Here is a 17,178-nt window from a genome sequence, read left to right as displayed (position 1 = left end):
GTTAAGCATATATATATATATATCTATGTGACATTTTTATTATTGATTGTTGTTTATTTAAGTTGTACTTGCATCGTCATTATTTTTTTTTTAATTTTTAATGAAGAAATAGTTATTGAAACTTTCTCAAATTTGAAATATTGATCATGTAGTAAAGTATTTAAAGTTCAGGAGTCTGGACATACGGAATACAAGATTAAATAATGATACTCCGTATTATACATTACAAGTAGAATATATACATGCACCCAAAACTATGTTGTTTCATCGTATTTAAAAGTTGTAGTTTGATGGGTTTGCTGTTATTTAACTCCCTAGTCCTACCCAAACGAAATAAAAAGAAATACAGATATGGAAGAACAGGATTAGATACATTCAAATATTCAATTAAGGGAAATTTAAGCTGATCAAATCTATTGAAAGAGTTGATGGTGTTGAGGCTTGAAAATGAAGTTGCATTCAATAGTTGAAGGATAAGCCTCGAGTAATCCAGGGAGATCGCTTCCTGCAAAGACGATGATTGGAAGACAAGCGAGGCCAGAAATGCCAAGATAGAGCCAGCCGAATTCAAAAATAAACGGAAGTGTTGCTGCGAGTGCTATCACCAAAGTAGCTATTGAGATGATGAGCAACGTGAGGCCTACCATTAGCTTGCGAGGCAATGAGTGGAGAAAATCTTCTTCAGCGAAATTTGAAGTCAAGATTGATGAAAACACGAATATTGAAGCAATAGATGATAACAAGGACATGGAATCAAATATTGCAAATACCCAATGCCATGCCCCGTGACTGAAAGGTTTTACAAACGATCTAAGTGCTGCAATCAACACTACAAAAGTGACTAGGATGGCAAGAGTAATACATAAGTTTGCAGTATCTACAATCCAATATTCTCCATGTTTCTTAAGTTTTTGGTGCTCTTTGGTAAACAAAGTTCGCGGTGTTTCCTCATCAAAATTCCGAGCTAGTGCAAGGTGGGGCTGTACAAGATCTTCAATTGCCTGGCACAATTGAAAGTTATATCCATGAACAATAAGCTTATGTACTTCATTGTTTGATAAGTTTTGACAATTTCCTGGTCGAACTTATCATCAGTTATAAATTTAATATGTTCTTCATCCACCTGATCATGTATTTAGATATTTGTATATTTTAAGGATGTACTAATTTTAATTCAGAGAGTAAAGAAGATACGTAATTTACCTTAAACCATAGCATCTCTCGATGCATCACGATAAAGGCTGAATTTGATGGTCTTAACCCGTAACAAACATCAGGAGATAATAGGCCAACCAAATGAAGGATGTTATTTCCATTACTGTCATTTACACAAATTGCAAGCAAATCTTTGACGACATCTATCTCAAGAACGAGCCTGAAAATCTTCTCTCGGCGATACTGAACTGCAACATGAAGTATACTTTGATGTTCGTCGTTCAGTTTCCATATCAGATCGGGATAAGAACTAAGTATCGTTGTCACAAACTCAACATTGCCTACTTCTACTGCAGTAAACAATAGCTTCCAAGGATGTGGACTCATCAGTTTTGGTACATTATTGCAATCTCGTCGATGCCTCAAAACTTCATCCCATAAACGTACTACCAGTAGAAGAGCTTTAAACAATTGTAGATCATTTTCCTTACGGCTTCCAATTCTCTTAACTGTAGTAAAAATTAAATGTAGAAGTATGAACTATATAATTTCTTAGCCTAATAATACATGTTAAATAATTAATAAAGTTTAGCATGCTTATAGTATACCTTGTATGCTCATTATTGATAAGCATATGCACTTCAATTATTTAATTCTATTTATATTTTGGTAAGAAAAAAGAAAACATTAGTACTACAAGTATTTATTAAGACGGGATTGAATATGTGGTTCAATTACTTGGTAAGTTGGTAGAAACACCGATGGAAATGAAACAAGTATTTCTATTTATTAAGCAAGGTAAATAAACTATATTAGTACAAGCAAATTAAGCTTAAGGAAATACTAACAAAAGTTGCAGCAGTAGCTCCAGATGCTAATAAGTCGATGTCCTCGACGACTTCCATTAGACTTTAGCGACTGGCTTTTTGCCATAGCCTGCAACGCCAGCGGTGCCTCCTCATTATCATACAGCGCCAGTTCAGGACGGTTGTTTAGGATCTGAAAGGATATATCTGCATTTATTCGTACATAGTGGTATATTGGTCATTATATCAAAAGGATCTACAAACTCTCAGACAAGTTTTACAAATTAAATGTAAGATATACTCTATGTATTACCTCCAATCCGTTTCTTTGACATTTAGAATTTTATCAATTTTCATAAAGTTACTTTGGTCATCACTTGCTCAATGTTTTATTTTTGTAAGTTTTGATGTATACCGAGTACATAGTAATAATGTTACATACCATATTATTTTTTTTTTGAGGAAATGTTACATACCATATAATTCTTCCTTGATAGTACTAATGAAGAGATCGACGAGGTCCTTGTTTGAGAGATACTCTAGAGTGAGTGGTAAGAGGTACCTAACCATCTCCCTATGGCCTAACAAAGTGGCCATATGGAATGGCGTCAAACCTTTATGACTTCGAATCAGTGGCAGCTCAGGCTGGACACGAATCCTCTCCCTCGCAACTGTAACAGTTCCAGATGCCAAAGCTAGACAAAGGCTTGTGTTCTTGATCGAAGCCAAGTCATTTGTAGCATCAATTTCAGTGCATAATTTCATAAAATATACCACAATATTAGAGCTTCTTGCCACAGCGGCGAAACAGTTTGGATGCTTTGAATGAAGTTTTCTCGCAGTTTTCCAGTCTCCCTTTAGTGCAGCGCCATAGAGTAAAAAACCATTTGAGCACTTAGCCAAGCTTTCCTCTTCATTTGGATTCCGTTTTTCAGTATATACATATTAGAGAGGCATATCGAATTCACGAAATAATAATGGTGTTAGAATTTATACGTGATTATAAAGAGAAAATTTGTCTATCCATGAAAAATGAAAGAGAGACGGTATAGAAAATGAGAAAACATACCAGATAACAGAGAAAAGATATCCTGTGGTTGATTTTCGAAACTATCATCGCTGTATTGTCCAACTTCCATTATTAGATGCTAGCAATGTTGATTAATTATTATGAATTCGCGAGGCTGGTTTAGGTTGACTGAGAGTAGGTGCTTAAATAGAGAGCTTGAAACGTGAAAATGAAACTTAATCAACCATGACATCTATGATATGATCATAAGGCATCATAGCGTTTGTTAAAAAAATTCAAAGAAAATGCAAATTGGTGTAACGATTTCTAGCAATTATTTACAATCAAGTGGACATTATATTGACTCCTCATTTTTTTTTCCTTTATTTTTTAGTGTTACTTTTAAATGATATGAAGTAGAAGTAGGCGATTATGGATAGAGGTGTCAAAAACTGACTTAATTGAATACTTAATCTGACCCAACGAGAAAGCAAGTCGGCTAGTTTCAACACGTATGGGCACAATAATTAACATGATTCAAAGTTGAAATAGATTAGACCCAACCAGGATCATATGATGTCTCTAATCTTGGATGTATTTATTTAATTTTTCCCATTTGTTGTCACTTATCAATATCAAATCAATTATAAATAGAAAAAAGAGACCATTGACTCAACAAAAGTTTTGTTTTAATCCTTGCTACTTGGCCAACTTGGATCCTTGATTGTGACACCGGCCGGCCACACCACAACACCCATGACTTCAAATTAAAAAAAAAAAAAAATATATGCACCCAAGGTGCACATAAAGGTTTTTTCTACTCATTTAGTACGTTTTGCTCATATTAAAATCTTAAAATGAGGAAAAAAAATAAAAATCAAAACGCATACATTATTAGTTAAATTAATATTTCAATAATATACATTAAGATAAATCAAGCAAAATCTTATTTAATAAATTATTTTGGACAAAATATAATATTACGTATTAAAAAAATGGTAAAAATCAAAGTGTATCCATTATTATTGAACAAAGGGATATGTATATATACTCATGAACCAAAGTACAAGATACAATAGACTATTACGTGTTGCGCATACAATAGTTAGACAATTATTTACGGCCAACAAATAAATCACATCACCTATAAACAATCTTGAAACCCTCATGATAGAGATAATGAGATGAAACCCTCGGGTTACATATAAGGTCTAACTATCGAAATATTTAATTACATTCGCTTCTTAATTCATGAATCTCGAAAGAGCTCTTGTTGAGGTTGAAAAATATAATTAGATCCAAATGTTGAACTATAAACATCAACCAACAATGGAAGATGCTGCAAAATATAGGAGCCACCAATGATCCATGCTAGGATAGCGATAGTTATCCATAACATTCGTTGTGGGTAGATGATGACAATAGCCACGGTGAAGGCTAACAACATTGTCATTATAGAGAAGAAAAGTAATGCCAACCCAACTATTAATTTGAGAGGCAACGATACTAGAAAATCCTCCTCGGCGTACCTTGAGGTCAAGATGGAAAGGAATGTCAAGATCGAGCCAGTTGAAGCCAATAATGAAAATGCATCCGATGCTACAAACATCCAAAATAACTTTTTGTTTTGGTTATTATTACTAGGTGAAGGTGGTTGAAAGATTGCTTGGAAGACGACTGCTGTGACTAGAGTTGCAACAACCATACATGAAGTTGCAGTGTCTCGCATCCATTTCTCCCCTTCTTTCCTTAGCAATCTATGCTCTCTAGTGAACAATGTTCGAGGTGTTTCTTTGCATTCAGATCTTCCTTTGTTTGAGATTGGTGGATTGTTTTTTGCATCAGCATATTCTCGTTGTACAATATTTTCAACGGCCTGTGTGCATCGATTTTAAGCTGTTATAGTTATGCTTGATTAAGGTTGAAGTAACTTTTAAATACGCCATCCGTCCCTAAATCAAATTTTCTTAGAACAATATTTTCAACGGCCTGAGTAAATCAAGTTTAACCAATTAGTTAAGCTTGATTACAGAGTACGTAGCTTTTAAAATACTCCATCCGTCCCTAAATCAAATTTTCTTAGACCAATCTTCTCTTCATTGCTTTTATATTTATTTTTATTAAACTTAAATCATGAAATGCTTACACTATATTTTGGGTCAAATTACGTCGATCTACATATTTTCTTAAGCTTTAAGGGGTTTATATTGGATACACTAGGTTAAATAATGGATGGACATTAGAAGTAACATTGTTTGTGACCAAATAGCAAAATCGAGAAGAGAATTAGAGAAAAACAATCACCTGAAACCATAAGAGTTCACGTTGCATTTGAAGGGCAGCCCCAGAAACAACGTTGAGTCTGTCAGTGCAAGGTAAATTGGCTGCTAGATGAAGAATATTATTTCCGTTATTAGGATTCTTGTAAGCTGCAAGTGAATGGTTGATACTACCTATTTGGCGAATATGACTAAAGATTTTCTCTTGGCGGCATTGGATAGCAGCATGAAATATGGTTCGATTTTCTTCATCTAATTCCCATATTAGGTCCGGGTAATGGCGAATTAGTGTGGTCACAAACTCGTAGTTTCCTAACTCTATAGCCACGAAGAGCAGTCGAGGCTGAGGGTGAGATAGAATCTCGGATATTTTCTCATGAGGTTGTTGTATTACTATTTTCCAAAGGCGCTCAACCAATTCAAGTTTAGCTTGATCTTTTTGTTGCTCCCTCCATAAGTTGGTAACTGAAACAAATAATTTAAACATAATAATGATATTAGTTATATTAATGCAGTGTACAATTTAAATGTTCTTATGGATGATCTAAAACCTTGATTTATATTAATTATTTGGATATTTAGTTTTCATTACAAAATGTTGATCACTTTTTGCATAAAGGAATGGGCCTGACTTGGGCCTGCCAGGTATAAATTGGGTTTGTTGTGTTTGGACTAAAATTAGGCCATAGAGGCCCAATACTAAAATGGAGTGATAACGCTATTCAACTTAACCATATGGTCCACATCCAATACAACGGCTTGATCATATAGGTCGAGCTAGAGACCGAGCCAGAAATCGAGGTTCTAGTAGATTTGAGCTAGGGCATACTCGATCATCTTTATAGAATATTCAAGCATTTAACCATAACTAATATTCCATCAATAAGAATGAATTAAACATAAGTTGGTCGATAACTTACACATATTGCATAATTGTCTCCAACAATTGAAATGACTTGTAATCTTTTTTCGATTCTTCCGTGCCAAGACATGCAATGGTGTCTCTCCCTGTCCATTCTTGTCAATAGCTAGTTGCTCATTCCTATTAAGTATCTCCAAAGCAATATCTGAATTGCACCAACAATAATATATATATATATATATATATATATATATATATATATATATATATATATATATATATATAAATCTTGCACTAACATAATTCATACTCCCTCCGTTTTTAAATACTTGCTCCATTTCTCTATGCGCGGAGTTTTAGGAGAAATTGAAGAAAGTAACAAAATATGGAGGTAGTGGGGTAGGTGAAAAAATAAAGAGATTGTAAAAAGCAAAAGTAGTTGAGAGAATTGGAGGAGAGAAAATATAAATTTATAAAATATGATTTATGTTGGGTCCACTAGTTGAGAGAAATGAATTAAATATTAAAAAAACTTTCCAAATTAGGAAATGGAACAAGTATTTAAAAATGGCCGAAAATGAAAAGTGGAGCAAGTATTTAAAAAGGAGGGAATATATATGTTCTTGTATCAATTGTATGTGATAGAGTATAAAACATATTTCTGGGCCTCAACCATTCAGCTTATGTTTTATACTCTATCAATATATTATGCGTACAAAGGGTTTAAGTACCAAATAAATCGGTGTTGATTGTGCCAATAAGTAGATCAATGCGTTCCTTATGCGACAATAGATCAAAGCAACGAGGCATGAGATGCTTAACCATCGCCCCATGACCTAGTAGAGCGGCTATTAGAACAGGTTTCATGCCCTTATTCCCAGGAATGTTTCGCAGCTCTGGATTTCGTCGTTCCATTTCCTCCACAATCTCAACCACACCAGAAGCAGCAGCCAAACAGAAAGCAGTATTACCAAATTTATTTTGCAACTCCAACTGCGTAGCAGTAATTTGGGATACTCGTAGTAGTTCCTTAACAAAATGACAGCGTCCGCCTTCTGCTGCTATGTGCAAAGCAGTATCTCCATTTCTCGAAATTACCTCTATAAAACAATTTTCATGTTTATCATGGATTTTCTTTGCGACCTCCCAATCACCACATAGAGCCGCTCTATATAAGCGTACTTGATAGCCCTTGCTGTATTGCTGCAGCTCTCTTTCATTAGCTGCATCAACAACTCACTCTTAGCTTGTTAAGAAGAAATACAACTCAATATCAATGAATGTAAATAGCGTCCGTTTGAAATATGACTACCATATTATTTTAATCATAAACAATATAAGCGATCCATTTTTTCACCTTAGTATTCTAACATCTACCATGCAAAAATAATTTTTGAAAAGTTTTATCCAACATAAAGTAAGAATAAAAATTACATAAATGAAACTAAAAATTTGATAAAATTAAAAAAATGTTAATAATAATATTTTATAGCAAAATTAAAGTAATATAATTAATTACTTGGAGAAAAATGCGTCAATCATGAACTACATAATCATTAAAATATTATGGTAGTCATATTTCAAACGACCACTATAGAATTTTCAGTCGGGACACGTATGCTTTTAAAAAAAAAATTCCCACTGTATACATGTATATAAACTTACCAGACTGTTGATCAGGATGATCAATGAACCCAAGTTCGATGTCATCTTGTTTTGGCGCCATTTATTAGTCAATTATAACTAACTAGTAACACTTGCTATACATAGGCCCTGCATTCGGCAACAACGAAGACTCGAAGATTGTATCTTTGTATGTGTATGTATGTATATATGGTAGATTAGCTTCAACTTACTAATTATATAGTATTAGTAGTATAATTAAGCTTACCTAAATGAACATTTGGCATATAGTGACACTTTTGTACGGTTCGTCAACTTTAAACTCCATATAAGCTATGTTGCACCGATACGGACACGGACACGGACACGGGTACGATACGGACACGGTAAAACGGCAATCCTAAAATAGGGGACACGGGTACGGCGAATAACTAGGCATTTAATATATTAAAAAAACGAAAATTTGACAACCTATTCAATAAAACACTAAGTAATTAAACTCAAAATAAGTCATTTTGTTTAAAACAAGTAATTATTTAGTGTCCGTACCAGTGTAATTATTTAGTACCGTAAAACAAGTAAACAAATTCGGTACTCATCTATCTAAACAAGTAAACAAACAAGTACACAAATACACTCAAGTAAACACTATTTCTTCTTCCTTTCTCTCTCCTCTCATCTATCATTTCTCACTCTTAAACTCCCATTTCTCGATCTCTCTGTGTCTTCCTCCAATCATACATCACAACACTTTGAAATTTTTTTCAACTCTTCAATAACACCAAAAAATCTACTCTAACAAGAAAAATCGAGAATTAAGGGATGAATTTAAATGAAAACGAGAATGAGAGGATTAACTGAGAGCACCGGCGGTGACGAGCGAGGGCGACGAGCGACGGGAAAGATTAAAGGGGGTTTCCGTTAAATTCGAGAAAGAGAGGACGGAGAATGACACCTGCGACCGGTGTGAGTGGTGATGAGCGGCGGTCAGCCGGTGACGAGTGACGGCAGTCGGAGACAATCTAGGTTGCGGTGAGGCTGAAGTTCCAGTTGTTGCCTTGTTGGTGTTTGAGTGACGAGAGAAAGAAGCAGAGAGGATTGAATTTGAGATAGGCAGGAGGACATGAGAAATTGAGCAGTAGGGTTTGAGGAAAATGCAAAATTAGCGTGTCCACTACCAAACGGGCCGTGTCTAGGGGTGACACGGTCCGTGTCCATGCATCGTTTTTTAAAAAAAAGAATTGGACACGGATTTTGGTGTGTCCGAGACGTATCGTACCGTGTCCCACCCGTGTCGGTGTCGGACACGCGAGTCGACTCGGACACCCCTATTATGTGGCGTGTCCGTGCATCACAGCATATAAGTATTAATTATAAATTAAGCTTGTTTGGATTAGATGAAAAGTAGGGAATAATAAGTGGTTGATGACTTTAATGCTGGTTATAAAAAATTTAATGTACTAATTCTGAGTTTACTTGTGTTGTTATTGGATAATTGGTTTTATAGTTGTTGGCTGAGGTCTTTTCTGGCTGACGATTTGGGTTTGTCTTGTCAAACAAGTCTTCGCTTGAATGTGTGGCAACACCTTGGCTATTATTTTCTTGTCTATTTGCGAATAAAGTTTTCTTTTTTTTAACAAAGTTTTATTAATTGTTATTGAACTTGGGCTTTAATTTTTGCAAGTAACGGTTAACATCTCCAATCACTAGAAAAATATATATCCTCTATTCCCGAAAATTCGACTCACTTTGTATTTGCGTGGTCTCCAATGAACATTTTGACCATGAATATCTTTGGCTATGTATGAGTAAAAATTATAAAAAAGTTGATATTTGAAAAATTTATAATAAGGCAAATCTAATAAAATCCCATTTGCTAATTTATTTCTATAGTATAAATCATAAAATTTGGTTAAACTTATTTTATTTTGACCACATGAATAGTATTGAGTCGAACTTTCAGAAACGGAGGTAGTATATTAATTTCACTTACCATTTTTTCATAAGTTAACTCGATCTAATTATACAAATGTCAAGGTACCCATTTGAAATTATCCAATTTCTTAAGCCACTTTTTTTAAACGGAGGTAGTATATTAATTTCACTTACCATTTTTTATAGGTTAACTCGATCTAATTATACAAACGTCAAGGTACCCATTTGAAATTATTCAATTTCTTAAGCCACTTTTAAATTTTATCCAATTTGATAATATAATAAAGTATGAATTTCACAGCTTAATTTCATTACAATAAAAAAATGACTCACACACAGTCATCCACATCACACTCCAAAACTGGATATAAAATGCCCTTCAATTTGCGTTAACTTTGACCTCATCAGAATTTCATGTACAAAATGTTTCGAAATCCCAAGTATTACGCCGAGGCGCCCAGCCCAATTTAGTTGGGTTAAGACTAGATTTTTGGTTCAAAGATCATGCCCAAAATAATTCTTTTTAGCAAAAACCTAGCCCAAAGCGTCTATTTATCCATGTTTAGGCCCAAAGTGTAGTTTAGCTGTTTATTTACAATCTTACAATTATACTTTTACGGAGTACATAGTAGTATAGTACATACACAAGTTTTTTGTATCTAATTACCTAGTGATACATTAGGTGTTTCCCGCGTGAAGTGACAACTATTTTAATGTTGTTATATTCCTTACCTTGGGAAAAAAATATCCTAGAATGAAGGATACTCGCTACGTACTAGACTAGTGTAGCTGTCTCGATCAAATCATGTAGTCCTATGGATTGAGCAAGAGTCATCCATTAATCACGAAGTAGTTCATACTGAGGACGGAAAAGATACTTTGCTCCAAAGGTTGAACGACAAACCATAACTAACAGCGGAAAATGCAACCACACATAGACACCACCAACAATCCAAGCAAAAGCAGCAACAATGATCCAACCCGATCTGTTGGGCGATTGCGTGATGATCGCCATAGTAAAGGCTAACAACATGGTTAGTATTGAGAAGAGAAGCGTTGCAAGTCCGACAATCAATTTAAGCGGCAGTGATACTAGAAAGTCCTCTTCCGCATACGTTGAACATAGAATTGCTAGAAATGTTAAGATTGAGGCAGTCGAGGATAACAAGGACAATGCATCCGATATGACAAAAGCACACTTCAGGTTGTTGTTGTGTGTTCCCGGTGATTGAAAGACGGCCTGAAAGACCATGGCAGATACAAGAGTAGCAACCAACATACAAGAGTTCGCGGTTCCCCTCATCCATTCCTCCCCTTCTTTCCTTAGGTTTGTATGTACTCTTGTATACATTTCTCCTGGCGTTTCCTCAATTACATCTGTTACAATCCCGTTCGATTTCTTAATGATTCTGTTCTTAGTATGAGCAAATTGATATGGTACTATACTTTTGACAGCCTGCCATAATTATAGAGATGCATATTATTAGAATTTTTATACAAATTTTTTTATTGAATCAAAATAATGGCCAAATTTGACCTTTAAGTTTTGTATTACTTCCATTTCTAACTTTTTGGTCATATTTGAATAATTGACACACTTCTTTGGGCATGAAAGGATATATATTTACTAATTACTCCGTAAATGAACTACTCCCTCTATTTGAAATAATTGAAACATTACTTTGGACACATAGTTTAAGAAAATATTGGGCGGAGACCATAAAATAAGTTGTTTCATGTAAAGTAAAGTTAGTGGAGGATGGACTACATGAATTACCTGAAACCACAAGAGTTCTCGTTGCATTTGGAGCGCTGCACCCGAGACCTTATTGAGAATTTCAGGGCGAGGTAAGGAGGCAGCCAAGTGAAGAATATTATTTCCAGTGATAGGATGCACATATTCAGTTAGCAAATGGTTAACATCTTTTAAATGGAATATATGACTAAAGATCTTCTCTTGACGGTACTCAACAGCAACATGAAATATGGTTTTTTGTTGTTTATCCACTTCCCATATTAGATCCGGGTACTCGCGTACAAGGGTTTCGATGAACTCATTGTTGCCCACCTCTATTGCTTCAAAGAGCAGTCCAGGCGACGGAAACCATAAGAAACTAGAGATTGACTCATGATCTCTTTCTCTTATCACTCTTTTCCAAACTTGTTGCACCAATTCATGCTTGCCGTTGTGATCTTTCTCTTGCTTCCCCCATTTGTTTTTTACTGTAACAAAATTAAAGATTATATCAATATATTGTCAATATAGTAATGTACTTGTAGCAGATAATTAAGTAGTACTCAGTATTATGTTAAGAGAATAACCTATATATGAGTTGTTGAAAAAAGATTAGCTAGGATAGCTAACATATGAAAAATTAGTTTGATGGCATACTCCATCTATTATCAATTGGTTACTTAAATCCAATTGCTAGTGAACAAAACTCTTAGGTAAGACCCGTCATTAAAGAAAAAAGAAAAAAAAAAAGGTTTATATGGCCATGTAGATTGTAGAATGGAATGATTTAGAATAAGTTGAAAGGGACAATTGGAATTATATTGGAGTAGTTGAGAACCTACGTGCATTGCAAATATACTCGAGATAACTTAATTTGCTCATCACTGGAGTCTTTCTAGCCAAGGCGAGCAATGGTGACACCGCGTTTCCATCCCGCTTAATGGCTAATTCGTCATCTTCGTTTAGGATCTTCAAAGCCACATCTGTGATTTAAGTATGTACTAAGGGAATCAAGTTGACAGAAAATCAAATAAATAATTTTATCACCACTGTGATATCAAACTTACATTAGGAATTCCCCCCATGAGACCGGGAGGGTTTCCTAAAATGATACCAAACTTATTAGAAAAAGTAACATTTTATTCCCTTATACAATTATTACATACTTCTTCTGTTCCATAAATATTGCAACAAGGATGAAATTCCGCATCTCAAAGCATATTTTATATGCTATATATCTATAATGATATAAGAGTAAAAATTATAAAAAGTTGATATGGTGAAAGTATTTTACGAGACGAATCTAACAATATCCCACTTGACTATATTTTACATTATGTATAAATCATAATATGTGATCAAACAAGCGTGATGAATAGTATAAAAGTCTAGTTGTTGCAATATTACTAGAACGGAGGAAGTTAATATTGTGCAAACATACCGTATAAATCTTTTTCGATGACAGTGATGAGCAGATTGATGCGGTCTTCTGGAGACAAATTGGTAAAGTAAGTCATGAGATGATCAACCACCTTCTCATGGCCTTGCATCGCGGCCATTTGAATTGGTTTCTTTCCTAAATTCCCGCCAATATTTGGCAGGTTTGAATTATGCTTCTCCATCTCCTTCACAAGATCAACCACACCCGAAGCAGCAGCCAAACAAAAAGCCGTATTTCCGGCTTTGTTTGGCTGCACCAATTGTGTATCCGTTAAATTGGCATGTGCAAGTAGTTCTTCAACAAATTTATGTTTCCCTGCTGCAGCTGCTATGTGCAACGCTGTATTTCCATTTTTAGAAATTATTTCCGAGAAGCACTTAGGATCTTTTACAAAAATTTCATGAGCAGATTTCCAGTCACCATGGAAGGCCGCTTTATATAACCGTACATGATAATCTTGGAAGCATCGTCGTCCTACAACATTCATGATGTACATTATGTAATACTCGTATTAGTTACATTAAGCTAGATACTCTTCCAAAAGAAGAAATGTACTTTATTTTGTGAAGAGCACTAATAGCACGTACCCATCGATAATCTACACAAGTATATCATTACCAATATCATATACTCTGTATCTAGCAAGTATACACCCTAATTAATAAAGCGTATAATTTCAAATATGAGATTCTAATCATCTATTTACACTTTTAATTGACTTGGTTCTTTGACGTGGTATTGGAGCCAACGTTCTTGTTAAGTTTCTGTAACCTACGATGTATGGATTGCTTTAACAAACGATAATATCTACAAACTTTCTCATGACATGAAACAAAAAAATTCTAAGAAAAATTCGAGAATCTGACTAGCTATATATATTTGAGTGTTTATTACTTACCAAGCAACTCTATTTCAACATTGATTTGTTCAGGCTCCGTGGAAAAGGCCATCAGATTAATTTGACCAGTTAATATACGATCACGATGAAGCTTTTGAGAAAAAAGAAAAAAAAAAAAAGGTGAAAGGAAAACTAAACCTTGAGTATTTGGAAGAAGATAACACAAACTCAGAGATTGGTATAGATTAGAGAAACAATGGCTTAGGATAAAGTAATTATAGGCAATGACCCTTTTATAATATGTGATTAATTATTCAGTAATAAGACTTGATAAACGACTACCAAATGAAGAGCTGAGCTAAGTGGTCTTCAAAAGCTTACCTAAAACCCATTAAGTGGAGGAAAAAGTGAAGTTAAGTGATTAATAAAACTGAGAGACGTGTTTAATTTTTGCACTAAGAAAAATCTCTTTATTACTCCCTCCATCACTAAAATTGTCACATTATCTCAACCTTTCATGATATTGTTATTTGAACATCCTTCATACTCCGTTTAAGATATATTAATCTCATACTTGTGATCTCTTGCCATTAGTCTATCTTAGTAAAGATATTGTGCGATTATTATATCTAGACTTTAGAGTAATTAATATGAAGTACGTACCATTTATACATTCTATTTTATTATACTTATATATTTTATTATTTCTCTAATTCCATTTCATTCCGGTCCAGCGGATGTATGTAAGCAGATGTATGATTCCTTGTAAGCTCTAAGCAACATCCAAAATTTATATCAATTTTTTAAGAATATAATCAAAAAGGAAGAGAAGAAAAAGTGAGAAGATGGACTAGGTTTTCTAGGAGATCGAGAGCCTTCATAGAAGTTACCGTCTCGGCTTCTCCATTTCAGAGAGGTTACCCAAATTCTGTTTTCTTCTTATTGTAACTTTCTATCCGAAAATTAGAAATATATTCATAATAAAGGCCAAGAAAATACAAAATTGCAAAACAAACACATGCGCAGAGCGTCTCAAACTTTGGGGGCCTGTGTTATTAAAAAAATAATAATATGAGGTTCTCCTACATTTTTATCTCAAATACTTTACATTTCTATGTAATAAAAAAACATAGAAAGAATTTTTTATTTATTCACTAAAATTAATACTAAATTATTTTTAGTAAGTAAGATACATGGAGTAGATTAGGGACATCTTCTCACAAAATCATACTCTAATCTGCTTAGAAATTAAAAAAAAAAAGAAAAAGAAAAATTGCTATTCATAGATGAGTGTATGGGTTTATATCTTGGTGCATCGGAGTAGAAGATCCAAGAGTGGCAACATAAGCAGCTGCTCGATTTCTTTCATGGTAGATATGACTGGACTTGAAGGGCGAGAAAGAATCCAAATGTTTTTAACATCATTCATCAACAACAGGAGTTTTCACGGTTAGTTATAGTGACCCTGGAAAATACTAATAATGAATAAGTATGCTAAAAATAAAAGTTGGAAGTTCAGTGCATGCATAATTTCTTCTTTACGTTAAAAAATAAAAATAAAAAAGTGTAAAAGTTATAGTTTAAATAAAAAAAAGCCAAAATAAAAGAGTTTGAGGGCATGGAAGTTGGAAGTTTGGTATGTATAAATGTATAATATCTTTAGTTAAAAAATAATTAAGAAAGCATAAAAACTACTTGTATAACTTTTTTACAAAGGCCAAATTAATAAAGTTAGGGGGAGGGGGTTCGAACCAAGAATATCAAGGTTAGCATTTTTCCTTTTGTGTGCAGTGACCAACACGGCTAACTTGATTTTGTTCAAAGCATTACGTAAAACATTCATCAATTACTTTTATACTACGTATAAGGTTTCTTCAAAAAAAAAAAAAAAAAAAAAAAAAAAAAAAAAAAAAAAAAAAACGCCAGATTACAGGGCCCAAAATTTATAAGAAGCCTGTGCTGTACAATTGGGCTGTTTAGCCGGCCCTGCACATGCGCCAGAATAGAATTCAAGTGTTGTACTTCATCCTTTTTTATTAATTGCTTCACTTTTTTTTACAGTTATATTTTTATTCATCACTTATTTCATTTTTTATAAGAGTTTTTAACAATATAATTTTTATTTTCCTTCATATTTCATATATTTTTTCAAATTTCCACTTATACTTACTTTTGTGTTTTTTTTTTGTTTTTTTTTATTTTTTTAAGTAACCCCACTTCCATCATAAATTAATACTTCGTATATTTTACTATTTCTCTTAAAACTTCATGTTTGAAGAAATGAAACAATTAATAACAAAAGGAAAAGAGTATTAAATAAAAGGAAAAATTAAAATAAATAATCCCATCTTTTCTCGATCTTTCCAAAACAATTCCACCTTTGAATATTCTCAAAATAATCCCACCTTTGACATCAATCTTCTTTTAGTAGGCCATGACCGGTTTTGATAAGTTAATAATCTGCTAAAGAAGATAAGTTGCCGCGTGTTGAGTTTCTATTGGACAATTGGGCTGTTTAGCCGGCCCTGCACATGCGCCAGAATAGAATTCAAGGATTGTAGTATTGTACTTCGTAATTATTCCCTCCGTCCCTATTTGTTTGCCCAATTGTCAAAATGTAGGTCAAATTTTGATAACTTTGATGATAAATTTTCGTTGTTCTACAAAATGAAATATAGTCATGTAAGATCTTATTTGGTTCGTCTCATTATAAATTTAATTAATATCTACTTCTTATAATTTTTACGCATATGGAAATTGAGATATAAATGTTTTATCACATGTCTTGGAGACCGCGTAAAGTCAAATGGGGCAAAAATAAAGGGACAGAGGGAGTATTTTATTAATTGCTTCACTTTTCTTTTACAGTTGTATTTTTATTCATCACTTATTTCATTTTTTTAAGAGTTTTTAACAATATAATTTTTATTTTCCTTCATATTAATGATATCCTCATATCATATTTTAATATTTTATATATTTTTTCAACTTTCCACTTATACTCACTTTTGCGTTTTAATTTTTTTTTTTTTTTAACTAACCTCACTTTCATCATAAATTAATATATTTTACTATTTCTCTTAAAACTTCGTGTTTGAAGAAATGAAACAATTAATAACAAAATGAAAAGAGTATTAAATAAAAGGAAAAATTGAAATTAATAATCCCATCTTTGCTCGATCTTCCCAAAACAATCCCACCTTTGAATATTCTCAAATAATCCCACCTTTGACTTCAATCTTCTTTTAATAGGCCATGACCGGTTTTGATAAGTAAATAACCTGCTAGAGAAGGTAAGTTGCCACGTGTTGAGTTTCTATTGGACAAATTCTATAAAAAAAAAGGAAAAAAAAAAAAAACTCTTTCCCTCTTCCCTTGCCCCACCTCCTCAGTCCTCCCTTGGCTTACCAGCCACCTTTCCCTTCATCCTCCATAGAAACACCAACACAGCGCCCATAATAATTGACAACCACTACAAACACGAGCAATCAAGCC

General features: G+C 33.7%; 4 protein-coding genes across 5 annotated transcripts; all 4 read right to left on the bottom strand.

The window, feature by feature from the left end:
• Positions 1-131: 131 nt before the first annotated feature.
• LOC110727793 lies at positions 132-3,197 on the bottom strand. The gene is made up of 5 exons (XM_021907366.1): positions 3,031-3,197; positions 2,438-2,872; positions 2,004-2,168; positions 1,204-1,664; positions 132-1,001 (listed from the first exon to the last, which is right to left on the bottom strand). Exons 1-5 carry the CDS (start codon positions 3,098-3,100, stop codon positions 414-416), a joined length of 1,719 nt encoding a protein of 572 aa, XP_021763058.1. The 5' UTR covers positions 3,101-3,197; the 3' UTR covers positions 132-413.
• An 824-nt stretch (positions 3,198-4,021) lies between these two features.
• LOC110726154 lies at positions 4,022-5,736 on the bottom strand. The gene is made up of 2 exons (XM_021905621.1): positions 5,275-5,736; positions 4,022-4,852 (listed from the first exon to the last, which is right to left on the bottom strand). Exons 1-2 carry the CDS (start codon positions 5,734-5,736, stop codon positions 4,220-4,222), a joined length of 1,095 nt encoding a protein of 364 aa, XP_021761313.1. The 3' UTR covers positions 4,022-4,219.
• A 944-nt stretch (positions 5,737-6,680) lies between these two features.
• Positions 6,681-7,837, bottom strand: LOC110726146. The gene is made up of 2 exons (XM_021905613.1): positions 7,777-7,837; positions 6,681-7,334 (listed from the first exon to the last, which is right to left on the bottom strand). Exons 1-2 carry the CDS (start codon positions 7,835-7,837, stop codon positions 6,835-6,837), a joined length of 561 nt encoding a protein of 186 aa, XP_021761305.1. The 3' UTR covers positions 6,681-6,834.
• A 2,205-nt stretch (positions 7,838-10,042) lies between these two features.
• Positions 10,043-14,161, bottom strand: LOC110727774. Of its 2 annotated transcripts, XM_021907353.1 has the most exons (5): positions 13,744-14,161; positions 12,846-13,319; positions 12,247-12,387; positions 11,447-11,892; positions 10,043-11,125 (listed from the first exon to the last, which is right to left on the bottom strand). In XM_021907353.1, exons 1-5 carry the CDS (start codon positions 13,793-13,795, stop codon positions 10,508-10,510), a joined length of 1,731 nt encoding a protein of 576 aa, XP_021763045.1. In that variant the 5' UTR covers positions 13,796-14,161; the 3' UTR covers positions 10,043-10,507. The 2 variants fall into 2 exon arrangements, with proteins under 2 accessions (XP_021763045.1, XP_021763052.1); XM_021907360.1 differs by lacking the exon at positions 12,247-12,387.
• Positions 14,162-17,178: the final 3,017 nt, after the last annotated feature.

Source organism: Chenopodium quinoa, unplaced genomic scaffold (genome assembly GCF_001683475.1).
Source record: "Chenopodium quinoa cultivar QQ74 unplaced genomic scaffold, ASM168347v1, whole genome shotgun sequence".
Classification (NCBI taxonomy): domain Eukaryota; kingdom Viridiplantae; phylum Streptophyta; class Magnoliopsida; order Caryophyllales; family Amaranthaceae; genus Chenopodium; species Chenopodium quinoa.
This window is presented reverse-complemented; position numbering and strand designations above follow the sequence as displayed.

Coding starts and splice junctions, on each gene's coding strand:
- LOC110727774 (XM_021907353.1), bottom strand. CDS start 13,795: ATGGCCTTTTCCACGGAGCCTGAACAAATCAATGTTGAAATAGAGTTG. Junction 13,320..13,743: donor TGTTGAAATAGAGTTGCTTG/GTAAGTAATAAA, acceptor TGAATGTTGTAG/GACGACGATGCTTCCAAGAT. Junction 11,893..12,246: donor CGAGTATATTTGCAATGCAC/GTAGGTTCTCAA, acceptor ATTTTGTTACAG/TAAAAAACAAATGGGGGAAG.
- LOC110726154 (XM_021905621.1), bottom strand. CDS start 5,736: ATGTTTAAATTATTTGTTTCAGTTACCAACTTATGGAGGGAGCAACAA. Junction 4,853..5,274: donor GTGAACTCTTATGGTTTCAG/GTGATTGTTTTT, acceptor TAAAATCGATGC/ACACAGGCCGTTGAAAATAT.
- LOC110727793 (XM_021907366.1), bottom strand. CDS start 3,100: ATGGAAGTTGGACAATACAGCGATGATAGTTTCGAAAATCAACCACAG. Junction 2,169..2,437: donor TATCAAGGAAGAATTATATG/GTATGTAACATT, acceptor GAATAAATGCAG/ATATATCCTTTCAGATCCTA. Junction 1,665..2,003: donor GAGCTACTGCTGCAACTTTT/GTTAGTATTTCC, acceptor TTTTTACTACAG/TTAAGAGAATTGGAAGCCGT.
- LOC110726146 (XM_021905613.1), bottom strand. CDS start 7,837: ATGGCGCCAAAACAAGATGACATCGAACTTGGGTTCATTGATCATCCT. Junction 7,335..7,776: donor TCATCCTGATCAACAGTCTG/GTAAGTTTATAT, acceptor TTGTTGATGCAG/CTAATGAAAGAGAGCTGCAG.